Here is an 18,341-nt window from a genome sequence, read left to right as displayed (position 1 = left end):
AATCCCGTCTGTACTAAAAATGCAAAATTAGCCAGGCACAGTAGCGCATGCCTGTAATCCCAGCTACTCGGGAGGCTGAGGCAGGAGAATCGCTTGAACCCGGGAGATGGAGGTTGTGGTGAGCCAAGATTGCACCATTGCACTCCAGCCTGGGCAACAAGAGCGAAACTCCGTCTCAAAATAAATAAATAAAATAAAATAAAATAAAATAAAATAAAATAAATATAGTAAAAATCAGTTATTCAACATATTGGGGACCAAGTTTTAGGTCAGCTTTTTGTAATAACTGTGAGTAACTCAAATAACATATTACCCTTGGATACAATAATGATGTATGTTCAGGTCTTTGCCACCCTCAGCCCCAGCCCCAAAATTACTCATCTAATGATAATATTGCCCTTAAAGATTTTTGAGCTAATAGTTGCATTTTTTTCCCCTAGTAGAAGGAAACAGTGTCCTGTCTTTAGTTTTTCTTAGGCTAGGACTTTTCTCTATCATTGCTTATAATTATTGATAATGTCATCTCTACTTCAGCTATCTAATAATTTTCTTCTTGTCTGCTTTTCTTATCATTGCTTGTTTTTTATTGCTTTGCCTCCATATCCTGTTTTCCCTAGAAAAGTCTGTATGTTTTTTGCCATCAGCCACTGTTCAGAGCTACCAATTGGAAAATGGAAAATTACATATTAAATTTAAACAAGTTTTTAGTTCTGCTTTGCTGTTGTTATTAATGTTCACTGCCTAAAGGTTTTTATTTTCTACACCAGCAGGTTTTCCCCCTTTCCTTTAAAAGCAATTAATAAAACTTTTCAGGCTGGGTATGGTGGCTCATGCCTGTAATCCCAGCACTTTGGGAGGCCGAGGTAGATGGATCACTTGAGGTCAGGAGTTCGAGATCAGCCTGGCCAACATGGTGAAATCCCATCTCTACTGAAAAAAAAGAAAAAAAAAATTAGCTGGGCATGGTGACATGTGCCTCTAATCTCAGCTACTTGGGAGGCTGAGGCAGGAGAATCGCTTGAACCCAGGAGGCAGAGGTTGCAGTGAGCCAAGATCACACCACTGCATTCCAACCTGGGTAACAGAGTGAGACTATGTCTCAAAAGAAAAAAACAGAAAAGCTTTTCAGTTTCATGCTATTCAGGATGGAGACATGAAATAAGTGGTCTCAATTGAGGTTTGGTTATATTGTGAATCAAATTCTGTGTTTCTGTAATGATGTTGAAGAATCAGGTGAATCATCATTACAAATAAGGTAAAATTTCCATTCTCTAATTAGAAGATATGCCTAATTTCAGATATTTAGAAAAAGTATACGTGAAATAAGTTTTTTATGTTACCATAGTAAGTCAGGGTTCTCCAGAAAAACAAAATCAATAGGACAAATAGATGATCCCTGACTTACGGTAGTTAACTTCATGATTTTTTTGACTTTATGATGGTGTGAAAGTAATAGACATTCAGTAGATACCACAGTTTGAATCTTGAATTTTGATCTTTTCCCAGGCTAGTGATATGCGGTACAATACTTTCCTGAGGTACTGGGCAGTGGCAGTGAGCTGCAGCTCCCAGTCAACCACACGATAATGAGGGTAAACAGCCAATACTCCACAGTGTACTGTGTTGCCAGTACTTTTTGGATATTGTGTTTTGTGTTTTCACATCCCATCATCTCTATAAAATGCCCATCTGTGTGCAGTATTAAACACTTTGTTATAGAATAGGCTTTGTGTTAGATGATTGCCCAACTGTAGTCTAATGTAAGTGTTCCCAGCACATTTAAGGTATGCTAGGCTAAGCTATGATGTTCAGTAGTTAGGCATATTAAATGCATTTTTGACTTACAATGGGTTTATCACAATGTAACCCCATTGTAAGTCAAGGATCATCTGTATAAAGATACATAGAAAGAGATTTATTATGAGAAATTGGCTCATGTGATTATGGCTGCTGAGAAGTCCCACAGTCTGCTGTCTGTAAGCTGGAGGCCTCGGAAAGCCAGTGGTGTCATTCCGGTCCAGGCCTGAAGGACTGAGAACCAAGGGAGCCAATGTTGTCAGTTCTAGTCTAAGTCTGAAAGCCCAAGAACTAGGGAGCTGCTGGTATAAGTCCTGGTCCAAGTCGAAAGGCTTTGAGAATAGGGGTACTAACTCTGTAAGTCGCAGTCTCAGTCTGAAAGCCCAGGAGCCAGGAGCACTGATGTTGAAGGGGAGGAGAAGATGGATGGCCCAGCTCAAGCAGAGAGAGTAAATTTGCCCTTCCTCCACCTTTTTGTTCTCTTTGGGCCCTCAGTGGATTAAATGATGTCCTCCCACATGGGGTGTAGGGAGCATCCACTTTACTCAGTTCATCAATTCAGATGCTAATCTCTTCCAGAAACACCCACACAGACACACCTAGAAATAATGTTTTACCAGCTATCTAGGCATCCCTTAGCCCAGTCTAGACTTAGGCTAGATATCAAAAATTAACCCATACACATAGAACTAAAATAATAACAGATAAAGCTAATTTACTGGGATATTATCAATAGATGAATGTGGACATAATATGATTTTGAAAATGTAGTAATTTGGTTAGTAACTGGAAGTAAGCATTGGAAATAAAGAATTCTCTCCCCACCTCCTTGACTCTTTGGGGGTTCACCATGTCTTTTTCACTTTTAGGTCTCCTTAAGGTCTAGCAAAGTGCCATTGTTATTCCAAAAATACCTCTTATTTTCTAATATAGTTTTGTGGAAATATTATGCCCCCAAATACAAAAATTCCTAGGGTTTTAATTTTAATTGAACAATGGTTAAACATAATTCTCACTGATAATTGCTGTTTATCTTTTACTTAGTTATTGAATCTGAGAAATGGAAAGACTACCTAGGTCTTTTTGTCTAACCTTTTCATTTAACTTATTCTCAAAATTTGAGTGAAAAAATGACAGAAAAAATAGCTATGGATAGAGAGAATGATAAAGTAAAGCAAATGTGAGAAATATTAACATTTGGGGAATCTGAGTGAAGCATATGAGAATTTTTATACTATTTTTACAACTTTTCTTTGAGTCTGAAATTATTTCAAAATAAAAAGTTTAAAAACATCATTAGACTCATGAAAAGTGTAATAGTGAGTCTCCTAAGCAGAGAAACCTATGTCAGATTTTGCTTACTGGAGAGTTCACTTCTGCTCAATCAGCAACCATTTGTTAAGCATCTTACTGTGTGTCTCAAAGGATATACAATGAATAAAGATATAATAAATTCCAGTTCTAAAAATGCCATCTCATGGTTTATATCTCCAAATGGCATTTTGAGGGCTCTTGACTGTTGCAAGGAACAAGGCTCAAGAGGAGGGCTCAGTTATCCTTGACTGAGAAGGGGAAGCATTGGCCTAGGTGCTAAGTATTTGCCATCTTCCTATCTCAAAAGTATCTGCTGGTATGTCCCTAGGTTTGCTACCTGTATAGTCTTTGGAAATATCTGCTTTGGTTTATTTCCTGTATTAAAGTAGGTAAAAGTTTATATCTGAGTTTCTGAAATTTATTTTCAGATAACTGAGTGGTTTCTTTTTTAAACTGTTCTAATAGTTCCAGGGGGAAGCTATAAATATTACATTATAGTATGTTATTAGGCCTAGCAGCTTAGTTCAGGATAATGGCTCAAAGTAAAACTTCTGGGAATTGAATGCTGGGAGATACTCTGATATGTTAAATTTGACAGTTTCTGTTTTTGTCCATAAATCTATTTTTTGTAACAAGTAGTTTCTGGATTTCTGTGTTGTTCTTGCCACACTAACCCTGGTAGTGTCCGTGAACATTGATGATTATCTACAGATGACACCACATAAAGTTTTGTGCTTACAGATTACTGTAATTTAATTCTGTTCAGCAAACCTGAGTTCCTACTAAGGATTAGGCACTGACTTATACACTGGGTGCAAAGCTGAGAATAGTGCAGTCTGTTAGACAAAACAGGCACATAGGAAAATAAATAGAATACAAACTAATAGGTATAATCATAGACATAGTTACAAAAGACAGAGTTGGCACTGAGAAGGAATTTTTTTTTTTTTCTTTGAGATGGAGTCTCTCTCTAGTCGCCTAGGCTGCAGTGCAGTGGCACGATCTCAGCTTGCTGCAACCTCTGCCTCCTGGGTTCAAGTGATTCTCCTGCCTCAGCCTCCCACGTAGCTGGGATTACAGGCACGTGCCATCATACCCAGCTAGTTTTTGTATTTTTAGTAGAGACGGAGTTTCACCATTTTGGCCAGGCTGGTCTCGAACTCCTGACCTCAGGTGATCCACCTGCCTTGGCCTCCCAAAGTGCTGAGATTACAGGCATGAGCCCCAGCACCCGGCCCAAGAAGGAATTTTTAATTACCTAGGAGAGAGAAGGAGGAAGCTGAAGGAGAAGAGGACAATGGTTTAAGATAGTCAAATCCTTACCTGCCATAATAGGAAACCAACAAATAAATTTTAAATAGGATAATCTGGAAATAGTGCTATTAAAACATTTATAATATATATGGAAGTAAGTAGCAAAAGAAAGAGAGGGGTTGTATTTGAGAAACAGGTGTCTGAGGAAGGAAAGTATAGGGCCATTATTTTTTGTTGTCTACCCTGTGGTATGCTTTGACTTTTGGAAATTATATGCATATGTTACTTAACAAAGTAAAAAAATCCTATATCTAAGTTTATTTTCTATTGCTTTAATAAAATATCTGAGACTGTGTAATTTATAAAGAATGTAAGTTTCTTTCTCACAGTTCTGGAGGCTGGGAAGTCCAAGATCAGGTGGCTGCATCTGGTTGGCTTCTGGTGAGAGCCTTGTGCTGCTTCATAACATGGCAGAAAGCATCACAGGGTGAGAGAGGAGCACTGAGAGCCAAAGTGGCTTTTAGAACAGACTCATTCTTGTGATAACTAACCTCCTCCTTTGATAACTCATTAATCCATTAATCCATGAATGGATTAATCTATTCATGAAAGCAGAACAATCATGACCAAATCACCTTTTAAAGGCCTCACCTCTTAATACTGACATTGGAGATTAAGTTTGAACATGAGTTTCAGAGACAAAACACATTCAAACCATAGCATTCTTCTTACTCTTTTAGGCCAAATTCAAGTGATACCTCTTTTATATGTCCTATGCCATAAGTAAATACACACATTCCCTTATTTAAACTCACACAGTAGTTCTCTAAAATCCTCGCACAGTGTTTATAATATTCTGGTTGTTACTTTTCCCTCTGCTAGATGATTAGCTATTTGAAAGCAGAAACTGTTTATTTCAGAATCTTCTTCAGTGCTTAGTTCCTTACACAATCTTGACATAATTGAATTGAAGGTTTAGCCATGTTGTTTGTCAGCTCACATTTTGGAGTCTTGGCATAAAAATTCAAATGCTTCAACTCCAGTATAGGGGGTGCCAGCTGCTAAGCATTACTTTACATTTTTTTGAAAGTGTAATTTCATCTAGTACTTCTAAATCTGACTGGATTTTGGTAGTATAGTCTCTATTTAAGAGCACATTCTGAATTACTGATAATAAGAATGTTCATTTCTTGAAAATTAGGAGCTAGTTTTTCATTTGGGCAGCTATTGGTATTGTAAAGGTTTATTTCTGGTGTATACGTGTTTACTTATTTAAATCCCACAAGCACTCCTCTTATTTGATTTCAAGAGGACTGGTATTCCATGTATTTAATCCTTTACCATATTAGGGGATTAGTCGCTTTAATATTTTAATCCCGTGGTGACCAATCAGAGTAATAGAAGTAGATTGCTCTTGAGGGAGCATTTGGTCTGCCCTCCTGGCTGTCTCCTAAGAGAAGAGAATATCCCAGCTATTCTGGGCAGATGGTGGAGTAGGTTCTCTTTCAACACATATCCCCACCCCCATGTTCAACCCTATTGAAGCAATAGATACTTCACCAGCAATGGATACTTCATGCAACAATAGATTGTTGCACCAGCATTGCAACAAAGCAATAGATACTTTCGTGAATTCAACTGGTAAACCCAGACTTCCTCTGTTTAATTCAGCCTTATTTTTAATGTTCTTCTGTTTAATTCAGCTTTATTTTTAATGTCAATTTTCTCCTTATAAAGATATTTTAGATACTATTTTGAGATCTCTTTTAGCCCTATGGCCCTTGCTAAGTTATCCTTAAGTTGATTAGACCTGATTTTATATTAACAGAAGCTAAATTAATCTTATAAAGTAATTACATACTGCAAGTATTAGCTGATATGATTCAACAAGTTATTATCTGTCTTACAAAGAGTACCTATTCTGTGCTAACCAATGGGACTATGGCCTTCTTAGACCAGAGGAAACTTTATGAAGGCTTTATTTCTATTAGGCTTTAGAAGATGGTGGATAGAATTTAGGTAGGTAGAGATGGGAAGGGTAGGTGGGTGGGCATTTTGTGCAGTAGTAACTATGAACAAACACACAGAACTATGGAAGTATAGCACACGTGTAGGAAACAATAAGTAGTCTGTAATATGCATGCATAAATTGAAGCTCTGGGAAATATGGTTGGAAAGTTGAGTTCAGATTTTGGTATACCTTAAAAGCCAAGCTAACTATTTGTATCTCTAAGTAACTCAAAGTCCAATTCAAACAGACTTTCACAATAAGGGAATTTATTAGCTCACATAACTGGACTTCGAAAATAGGACAGGATGATGTACTTAATCTGGTGACTCAAACTCTGTTTCTCCCAGGTCTGCTTTCCTCTCTGTATTGGTTTCATCCTCAGCCAGTAGCTGTGAGGAAATGTAAGACCTCACACTTCCATGAAGATAAAGACAAGAGAAAAAATAGATTTTATTTTTCTTGTAATCCCTCTTAAACTTTTCCCTGAAGCCCCTACAGAACTTTCATTATCATCTCCTTGGCCCTAATTGGTTATGAGCCCATTGCTACACCCCAATACTTGTCATGAAGAGAATGATATATGATGACAGGTCTGACATGGGTTATTAATGAGAAGGGTGCCAGGACTACAAGAATTGGCTGATAACAGATTGGCAGACATTTGCTTTTGATAAATTTATTTTGTTTTTTAAAGAAGAGCTAGAGAATCCTTTCCCTTGAGAGGATTCCTGCAAGTGGTGGCGTGCATAGCCTTTTATATTAAGCAATGAGTGTCAACAAGGCAGAAACAGAATAGTTTTAGGAGGCAAAAAGTAATGCAAGTATTTGGCTGCTACTCAGGATGGTAGAGGTGAATAGTTAAAAGTGCTACATAGGCTGCACAAATGTGTTAAGACCATATTAAATTATCTAAAAGTAAAAACTCAGTAATTTGTAATATCTTTCACTTAAGAAAAATCTGATTTTTAAATTTTAAGATATGCCTCTAATATCAAAGTGAAGTTAATTGACCTTCCTAAACATCCAAACATTTAAGGACATTTAAATTGGAGGAAAGAGAAAGAAACAATTAGATTTCCTGAATAGTTAACATCTCCTGTGTTGCTCTGAGCACCCTTGCTTTTAGAACCGTAATGTATTAACTAAGAATTGTGAAGCTTTATTCTGCTCGGAGTCTGCCCCATGCATACATAGTTCAGAGGTCATCAATTTTAAGAGGCGAGAAAATAGAGTGTGCTTTTAAGTATGCACCCGTTTACTTTTCTGGACCTTTACTTTTTAGTACTGCTTTGTACCAAAATGGTTATAAATGTAGGCACCAAAAAACAATGGTAGTACTTAATTATAGATACTTTATGATTCAGAATGTTTTTATTAATGAAGATTAATGTTGAAATGAAAACACAAGATATCTGTATTCTTTTTTGAGGGGGGCAGGGTGACGGAGTTTCGCTCTTGTTGCCCAGGGTGGAGTACGGTGACGCAATCTCAGCTCACCGCAACCTCCTCCTCCCGGGTTCAAGTGATTCTCTTGCCTCAGCCTCCTGAGTAGCTGGGATTACAGGCATGTGCCACCACGCCTGGCTAATTTTTTGTTTTGTTGTTTTTGTTTTTTTTTTTTTCTGAGACGGAGTCTCGCTCTGTCACCCAGGCTAGAGTGCAGTGGTGCAATCTGGGCTCACAGCAAGCTCTGCCTCCTGGGTTCACGCCATTCTTCTGCCTCAGCCTCCCTAGTAGCTGGGACTACAGGCGCCCGCCACCACGCCCGGCTAATTTTTTTGTATTTTTAGTAGAGACGGGATTTCACCGTGTTAGCCAGAATGATCTCGATCTCCTGACCTCGTGATCCACCCGCCTCGGCCTCCCAAAGTGCTGGGATTACAGGCGTGAGCCACCGCGCCCGGCCATTTTTTGTATTTTTAGTAAAGATGGGGTTTCTCTGTGTTAGCCAGGATGGTCTCGATCTCCCTACCTCAGGTGATCTGCCCACCTCGGCCTCCCAAAGTGCTGGGATTACAGGCGTGAGCCACCACGCCCGGCCCGATATCTCTATCTTAAAGAGACTTCATGGATGAATTTCCATGACTATGTCTTCAGTCAGGCATAGCCCAGTTAGTTAAGAAACACTATTAGCCATCCTCTATACCTAAACGAGAGCCTTCTGACTTGGTAATACTCCAATTTAAAAGTCTTTCCGTAAGAATCAGTCTCACAAATTTCTAATGAAAATATAAATTGATACAATCTTTATTAAGGTAATACAGCAGTATCTTTTAAAATTACTACTGCATTTGACTTTGACATAGCAATTTCACTTCTGGAAATTTATCCTTTAAACTTACATATGAATGAACATTTGTATAATGCTATTTGTTGCCACATTGCTTCCAGTAACAAAAGATGAGAAACTGTTTATCAGTAGAGAATAAAAGGAATTTAATATTTACTATATTAAGAGATTACAATGAAAATTCAAAAATATTGTTAGCAGAATGATAATGAAAATATCTATCAAAAGTTGTGAGATGTAACTTAATCTATGCATAGGAAGGATTTATAGCTTTAGAATGCTAATATTATTATAGAAAGTAAGAAAACTAAAAACCAGTAATCTAAATATTTATCTCAAGAAAAAAAAAGCAAATTAAATCCAATTACAGTAGAAAGCAGGGAAAATGAAGGAGAATGTTGAAATAGCAAACATAGGGTAGAAATAGCAATATCAGAAAATTATGTTTCTTTGAAAACACTATTAACTACATTACCAATATCAAGAATGAAAAGGGGTATATCACTACAAATCTTACAGTTACTAAAAAGAGGAGCTGGGTATGGTATATGTGCACCTGTATTCCCAGCCGCTCAGGAGACTGTGGCAGGAGAATCCTTTGAAACCAGCCTGGGCAACAGAGGAAGACCCCGTCTCTAAAAAAAATAAAACAAAATAGTAAAAGGACATTAAACACAACTCTTCCAGAGCATAGAAGAAGAAAGGATACTTCCTAAGCTTGTTTTATTGGGATAGCATAACATTGATACCAAAACCTGAACTAAAGAGATTATAAGAGAGGAAAATTTACAGGCAGACCTCTTACATGGTTATAGATGCAAGATAAAACCCAGCAATATATATTAAAATATGTAATGTTATATAGTGACAGCATACATCCTAGGATTGAAAGTTTAGTTTAAAATTTGAATCAATCAAAGTAGTTCATCATATTAACAGAATATAGGGAAATATTACATAAGCATTTCAATAGATAAAAAAATTTTTATTAAAATGCAACTCTCATTCATGATAAGAAAACACTTTTAGCAAATTGGAAATAGAAGGGAATTTCTTCTATTAAGGTTAATCTGATTAATGATATCCCTAATAAATTTTACAGCAAGTAATATACTTAATTGTGTTGAATATTTATCCCTGAGAGATTAAGAATGAAAGAGAAGGATACTTATTATCACTACTTCTATTGAACATTGTACTAAAGGTTCTTTTTGTTGTTGTTGTTGTTGTTGTTGTTGTTTTTCTTGAGACAGAGTCTCACTCTGTCGCCCAGGCTGGAGTGCAGTGGCACAATCTCGGCTCACTGCAGGCTCCACCTCCTGGGTTCACGCCATTCTCCTGCCTCAGCCTCCCGAGTAGCTGAGGGACTACAGACACCCGCCACCATGCCCGGCTAATTTTTTTGTATTTGTGGTAGAGACAGGGTTTCACCGTGTTAGCCAGGATGGTCTCGATCTCCTGACCTCATGATTCGCCCGCGTCAGCCTCCCAAAATGCTGGGATTGCAGGCATGAGGCACCACACCCGGCCCTGTACTAGAGGTTCTTACCAGAGCAATATGACAAGAAAAACAAAAGTGTTAACATAGGAAAGGTAAAAACAAAATTGTCATTATTTGCATTAATTTGTCTTTTAACTGCAAATTAAAATTGTAAGATTCCTTGGTAGGTACAGACATTCAGTCATTCACTGACTCAAATTGAGCCTAACCCTTATATGTAAATGACTATTTCATAGAACCAGATACCTGGAAACTTCTTAGAAAAGAAGTTAGGAAAAGGCACTTTATGAAACTATTTTTTAATCATCTTTTCAAATCCACTTCAAATGGAGATGGTGGCTTGAGACAGGAGTTTGGCTTTTTGCAGCCAAAGAGCCAAGATACAGCAGGGTGAGGAGATGTGAGCCTAGCATTATATGGTGAACACAGAATATTTTTCCATGGAAACATGCTTGCCTGGTGGCTGAATGCTGTAGAATTTCATATACACTGTAAGCGAAGTAGCCTATCAAAGCAAACTTAGGATCTTCTATATCCTATAACTTTCCCACCATAGGAATTTTTAGTTAAAATGTAGGGGGGACAAAGAGGAGACAATAAAATTCTTGGGAAGTCTTTTCTAACATGAGCATTTCTTACAATTCAAAAGATGGAAGTTACCCTTTGAAGAGATGGAAAGATAAACCTGTTTAATTAGGTAGAGACCCTTCATTTGAAATTTTATCTCCTTGTCTCTGTTCCTCTGATTATATCAATATTGATATTAATAGCATCTTCAGAATCTCTGTCATGACTTCATCTTTTAAATTCTTGGTATTGACTTTATTATCTGACTATATGAAAATAGTCATGGAATGCCAAACCAATGACAGCTGCAGATCCAGTATAGTCACTACAACTATTGCTGAACCCAAAAAAGCCAGAAGCACAATAATGCTGGCCTTAAATGATCTGGCACTTAATCGTCACAACCAACACTAGCATTTGTATGAGTGTTTACCATATGCCAAGTATATGTATATATGTAACTTTGTAAGATAAGTAATATGATTAGCCCCATCTTAAACACAAGGGAAGTAAGTATAAGTCATACAGAGGTTAAACAATTTTCCCAAGGTCACACAACTGGCAAGTGGTGGAGTCAGGATTCAACCCCAGGCAGTCTGTCCAATAGCTTATTGTTTTGTTTGTTTGTTTGTTTGTTTGTTTTGAGATGGAGTTTCACTCTTGTTGCCCAGGCTGGAGTACAGTGGCACAATCTCGGCTCACTGCAACCTCCACCTTCCAGTTTCAAGCTGTTCTCCTGCCTCAGCCTCCCAAGTAGCTGGGATTACAGGCACCTGCCACCACATCTGGCTAATTTTTGTATTTTTAGTAGAGACGGGGTTTCACCATGTTGGCCAGGCTAGTCTCGAACTCCTGACCTCGTGATCTGCCTGCCTCAGCTTCCCAAAGTGCTGGGATTACAGGTATGGGCCACCGCGCCCGGCCTGGTAGTTTGTATTCTTAATCACTAGGCCACACTGTCTTCTGGGATTATTTTAATTGTGCCTAAAAAGCAAAGACTCTCCATGTGGGAAAAAAAAAAAAAAAAAAAGCAAACACTGTTTGTAGAAGAGAGTCTCAGCCATGGAGTCCTACTCACTCAATGAGGCATATCAGAACCTGAGCTGGACAATGCAGAGGAAAAATGTTTACTTTGAAAGAGATCTTTCAATTTCTTAGGAGTAAAGGTCTTAAAAGGGCTACAAATACTAACCTATAGGATGATTTTATGTAGTATAAGCATTTCCAATATTTTTTCTCTTTTTAAAAGTTGACTGAGCACAGTGGCTCACTCAATTCCACCACTTTGGGACACCGAAGAGGGTGTATCTTTTGAGCCCAGGAGTTTGAGACCAGCCTGGGCAATATGGGGAAACCCCATCTCTACAAAAAAACAACAACAACAGAAATTAGCTGGGCATGATGACGCGCACCAGCGGTCCCAGCTACTCGGGCTGAGGTGGGAGGATCACCTGAGCCTAGGAGGTCAAGGCTGCCGTGAGTTGTGATTGTGCCACTACGCTCCAGCCTTAGTGACAGAGTGAGACCCTGTCTCAAAAAAAAAAAGACTTTTTAATTCATCCTTCTGTTGTTAGCTTATTCAGAGCAATGGTAAATTCAAGTTGTGATAATAAGGGATGATAGGGTTGGTTTTTTGTTTTTGTTTTTTGTTTTGTTTTGTTTTGTTTTGTTTTTTTGAGATGGAGTTTCCCTCTATTGCCCAGGCTGGAGTACAGTGGCACAATCTCGGCTCACTGCAACCTCCTCCTCCTGGGTTCAAGCAATTCTCCTGCTTCAGCTTCCCAAGTAGCTGGAATTACAGGCGCATGCCACCACACCGAGCAAGTTTTTGTATTTTTAGTAAAGACAGGGTTTCACCATATTGGCCAGGCTGGTCTTGAACTCCTGACTTCGTGATCCACCCGCCTCGGCCTCCCGAAGTGCTGAGATTATAGGCGCGAGGCAGATGATAGGGGATTTTATAGCAGCAAGCTGAAACTTGAAGTTTCTGGACCTTAGGATCTCCCACTCCATTAAAATATTTCATCAACCAAAATGCTTTTATATTACTGATGTAGAGCAATGTAGTACTGTATTTTGGGAGATAGAAGATTATTAAGAATGGGAGAGTTATTTCTGTGTAAATAAAACTCTATTTTGGTTATCTTTCATCCTTTCAAATTTTTGAAAGTAAAATTTTAATCAAATGCATGTGAGTTCCTTTTTTTTTTTTTTTCTTTTTTGAGATGGAGTCTTGTACCTCAGTCTCCCAAAGTACTGGGATTACAGGCGTGAGCCACCATGCCCAGCCCTGTGTGTTTTTCAAATTGATTTTTAATAGATTTTTCATGCCACACTCCTTCCTTCTTTCCTCTATTTTTTTTCTGTCTACTCGCACTTAAATTTCGGTTTTGAAATGCTCCTCCAATCTGATATTTAAATGTTTAAATAACAAGAGAAAAGCCGGGCGCGGTGGCTCACGCCTGTAATCCCAGCACTTTGGGAGGCCGAGGCGGGCGGATCACAAGGTCAGGAGATCGAGACCACGGTGAAACCCCGTCTCTACTAAAAATACAAAAAATTAGCCGGGCGCGGTTGTGGGCGCCTGTAGTCCCAGCTACTCGGGAGGCTGAGGCAGGAGAATGGCGTGAACCCGGGAGGCGGAGCTTGCAGTGAGCCGAGATCGCGCCACTGCACTCCAGCCTGGGCGACAGAGCGAGACTCCGTCTCAAAAAATAAAATAAAATAAAATAACAAGAGAAAGACATATCATTGTAATGTAATTCATAAGTAATATTCTTTTCTGATTATTTTTTCAGTATTTATTTGCTGGTCTAAACTTCGTGTTCTGACTATACTATAGAATTTTTTTAAATGTTTTTTGTTTGTTTTTTTGTTTTTTTGTTTGCTTGTTCATTTTTTTGATACGGAGTCTCGCTCTGTCACCCAGGCTGGAGTGCAGTGGTGTGATCCCGGCTCACTGCAACCTTCACCTCCCGGGTTTGAGCAATTCTTCTGCCTCAGCCTCCCAAGTAACTGGGACTACAGGTGCACGCCGCCACGCCCGGCTAATTCTTTTGTATTTTTAGTAGAGACAGGGTTTCACTGTGTTAGCCAGGATGGTCTCGATCTCCTGACCTCGTGATTCACCCGCCTTGGCTTCCCAAAGGTGGGATTACAGGCTTGAGCCACTGTGCCAGGCCTTTTTTTTCGAGACTGAGTCTCACTCTGTCACCCGGGCTGGAGTGCAGTAGCACCATCTTGGCTTACTGCAACCTCTGCCTCCCGGGTTCAAGCAGTTCTCTGCCTCAGCCTACCTAGTAGCTGGGATTACAGGCACCTGCCATGCCCAGCTAATTTTTGTATTTTTAGTAGAGACAGGGTTTCACCATCTTGGCCAGGCTGGTCTTGAACTCCAGACCTTGTGATCCACCCGCCTTGGCCTCCCAAAGTGCTGGGATTACAGATGTGAGCCACTGCGCCTGGCCTGAAATGTTTTTATGATGGTATGCATCATTATAATTTTCAAACCCCTAGTAAGTAACCAACACTCATTTTGCCTAAACCCAAAATAGCAACGGAGGCCCTTTTAAGAATGACAAGTGGTAGGCCCTGGCCAAAGATAGCAAATCATTTTAGATCTTTCAGAAATAACAGGTGAACTTTTCAAAAGACATAGTAGATTGGACTCATGTCTACTTCCTGCTCTCCTAAAACCCCCATAAAATAACACTAAATGGGTTTTTAAAGGTGTAAACCCACAAAGATGAGAACAGTCTGAAAGACAATGGCAGCAAAAGTTGGGAAGTTGGAAAAAAGAACGAGCAGTAAATAACATGACAGAACCCCAAGCCAGCTGTGGGAAAGCCATAAGCCAACCTTGTACCATAGAACTTCCAAAAGTCTGGCAGCATCAGCACCTGTAGAAATGAGGTTGAAAGCATTACTAAACTTGGGAAGACTGGTTGAAATCTGTTTAAGAAGAATGCAGATACCCCAACCCCTACCCTATATCCCACAGCTGGGTAATTATTTTTCCCTACCCTGGCAAACATTGGAGGCTTACTCTGGAGAGGGAAATAGGGGCTCTGTGGACTGAGGAACAACAAATACAACTGAGGCAGCGGTTCCATAATGAAAACAGCATGGTGAAGTGATGTCAGTGTGCTGAGTGCTAAGATTCCCAGCCCTCTTATTTCACTGGTTACCGGAAAGCTAGCAATCGGGCCTTCACTCTCTAAGCAGGAAATCAGAGGATCTTTCTTTGGGGAAGCGGGTAAGTTTAAGAGAAGAGACCAATTTAAATGGCCCAGCCAAGATAATCCTCAGTGAGGGTAAACAGGCAACAGACTCCACTCATAAACTGAGAGCTTTTAATCAGCCATTCAGTCCCGTATCTGTAAATGTGATGGAACAACAAAGAATGTCAGATAACTAATAATCTAACAGACCTGAACTCTTGAAAGATAAAGACTAAAGCAAACACAAGAAGGTGACATGGAGGACCAGACTACACAGGGCAAGGTCTGCTTCTAGAATTCCTAATAGTACATGGGGGTTCATTAACCTTTTTCTCTCCTCTTGCAAATGTTTAAAAATTTCCATTATAATTTTAAAAACGTATTATAAACATAAGATATTGTAACAATAAAACAATAATAGCATACTATAAAAAAGAAACACTCAGAACAATAAGAGCTCTTAAAAATTAAGAAGACCTGAGTGTGAGCAATTTATTAATTTATAAAAAGAAAAAAAGTGGAAAAGCAAAATAAAAATAAAATACAATAAAGGAAATTAAAATGCCATAAAACATTTAGAAGTTAAATAAGAAATCTCCCAGAAAGGAGGTCAGAAAGATAAGAGATGGAAGAAAATGATTTTTAACCTCGAATCCTATATCTAACCAAACTATCAACCAAGTTTGAGGACAGAAAAAAGACATTGACAGACATCCAAGATTTCAAGTGCTCTTTCTCAAGAAACTGCTAAAGGATGTCCTCATCAAAAGTAATCAGTGAAAGAGGAAGACATGAGGTATAGTTAACATTCTGTTCGATTTAGGAGTGCAGGGACTCACCAGGACAATAGTGAAGGGACCTCCTAATGTGAGACTACAGGCAGCATCTGGGTGAAATTTCTTTAGGAAGGTGAAATTGAAAGGATGTCTGATGCAAGGGGATTGCTTAGGAGAAAGATTTAGACCACAGGTCTGCCTGCCCACTGCCTGTTTTTTAAATAAAATTTTATTTGAACACAGTTACTGTGTATTGTTTATACATTGTCTCTGGCTGCTTTCATACTACAAAGACAGAATTGAGTAGTTGTGACAGAGATAGTATAGCTTGTGTCAACTTTAAATAAGATTCAGGAAATATGTCAAATGTAGAGATTATTAGAGCACAAAGCTTGAGGACAGCCACCCAGGAAGCACAGATTCCAAAAATTGGAAGTCAGTATTCCAAAGTGTAGAAGTTTGGGGTTGTTTATATAGACAAGGTTTAGGGAAGCTTAACAAAATTTCAACACCTTCCTACATAAGGTTTAATGCATAGTTACAGTGATCTGATTGGGCAAGGTGGTCTTTTTCTTTCTGGAAAGGTATATTTAGCATTCCACACCGAAGGTGTCACCATCATGAGGTCTTTTGTACCATCTGGTCTGAGTTAGTTACAGGACAATAAAGGAGGTGGTTAATCTATAACAAAGGTCAGAGATTAGAAGGGCAGGAGGTCTGATCTTTGGTGTCTCCTAGTCATTTACAGAACAAGAACAATGAGGAGGAGAATTAATCTATAAGAAGCAGAAGTTGCAACTACATGCTACGTGACTCAGATCAAGGTCACATCTCTCTCAAGATTTAAAGTGTTTTGGGGATTCTAATAGCTTTTAAATTTTATTTATTTTCATACCTGCAAAGCGTAGAATATTTTCTGTTTGGCCCTTTAAAAAAAAACTTATAAACCTGATTTAGAACATTGATTATAGACAATTGCCTGAGAGCTTATGGTTGAATTTGTTACATGTACATGGAAAATTAAGCAAAATGAAAAATGATACATAATTGCTCAATCCAGGGAAAATAAAAAATTGGTAAAGAAAGGAAAAGTAGCCATGATTTACTCCGTGACTTAGCAATGAATATATTTACATGATTATATTAATATAAATGCCTAATATTGAGCTAACTGAAATTACTCTACAACTGTATTGGGAAGATGGGAAGAATGTGCATATGTTATGGGAATAGGAAGAGGAAAGAACTTCATCCTCATCTTCCATAGTGGGAAGTCAGTAGAGAAGGCCTAGAAAAGAAGAAGCATGGTGATAAATACCAAGATAATCAGCTGAAAAAGGCGATAATCAATTCTGGGGAGGGCAGAAATGAAGGGAAGAGGGACAGGACTCCCATTTTTTCATACAAATATGTTTTTTGCTGACTTTTTAAACTGTGTGCCTTTATACCTTTGATAAAGGGGACAAAATAAAATCCCCCACTAAACTGGAAAACAAAAAATAAAACTATTTTTCAAGGTCAGCAAATACGTAGTCCTCATGCTGCCTGTCCCCTCTCAGTCCATGGGTATCATGAATCACAATAGTGTTTCCTGGTGAGTTAGGACATGGTCTCAGGTCTTGAGAATACTGTTCCAGTAGCCACTCCCAACCAGTAAAAGTTACCCCATTCATGAAAGCAATTTCTCTGATACTACTAATATTACCAATTTGGGCTGAGTCTCTGTGCTGCTCAGACTTTCCCACCAAAAGAACATTGCCTGACATTTAACTAAATGACTGAACATCCTGATTTAACTGCATTTTAAAACTTCGTCTGTTCTAAATACCATTTCTACTTAAACCCACAAACATGGGAAGACATAGTTATTCTCTGTAGTTATTCATAGATATAATGTAATTTAATAGTATGTTTTCAGCATCTAACACTGGACCTAACATAGTAGGCTAGTAAATGTTTGAATGAATGCATAAATGAACTCTGTTGTATAGTCAACAATTTTTAATAACCAAGATACCTGAAAAGCTGAAGAAACCAACCCTTGCTAAAGCAGATGATAACACAATTTTATTCAGCTTTTCATCATAAGTTGTGGTTCTGAATAATTTTGACTTCTGAATTAAAGTAGTTTTTGTTCTTTTCTTCTAACCCTTAAAAGGATCTTTCCAATTAAAGATGTACCCCTGGAAACTGATGACCTTACCACTTGGCTCTATCAACGGTTTGTTGAAAAAGAAGACCTCTTATCACATTTTTATGAAACAGGTACACAGTAACCTTTAAATAGTTGCTAAATTATAGCAACAATAATGGAAGCCTCTCTTAAAGAAAGCTGTTTGCATATTAGATCTTGAAACTTGAAAATGCACTCCGTAAATTGCTTGTGAGAAGCAAATCCCCTCATGAATCAGCTTACCCTGAGGATTATCAGTAAGGACAAAGACTGTTTGAAATGCTGAAGAGTGTTATCACGATGACCTTAGGTAATATTGCTCTATGAAGTGATCTAGCATTCCTTTCCAGAAACGAATTTAAAGACATCTGTTTACTTTGTATTTCTTTTATTATTAAGATATATTTCATAAAGCATATTGCCTTTTTGTTATACAAC

General features: G+C 38.4%; 1 protein-coding gene across 6 annotated transcripts in view; it reads left to right on the top strand.

Moving 5' to 3' along the window:
• The window catches only part of LOC105493565 (lysophosphatidylglycerol acyltransferase 1), a 96,058-nt gene that overhangs the window by 70,440 nt on the left and 7,277 nt on the right, over positions 1 to 18,341 (top strand). For all 6 annotated transcript variants that reach the window (XR_011613900.1, XM_011761301.3, XM_011761300.3 and 3 more), the window contains one exon: positions 17,889 to 17,995. Coding sequence is in view for 5 of the 6 variants with exons in the window: in XM_011761301.3 (XP_011759603.1) it covers positions 17,889 to 17,995 (107 nt within the window). In the remaining variant the exon portion in view is untranslated. The remainder of the gene's footprint in view (positions 1 to 17,888; positions 17,996 to 18,341) is intronic.

This window comes from Macaca nemestrina, chromosome 1, assembly GCF_043159975.1.
Source record: "Macaca nemestrina isolate mMacNem1 chromosome 1, mMacNem.hap1, whole genome shotgun sequence".
NCBI lineage: Eukaryota > Metazoa > Chordata > Mammalia > Primates > Cercopithecidae > Macaca > Macaca nemestrina.
This window is presented reverse-complemented; position numbering and strand designations above follow the sequence as displayed.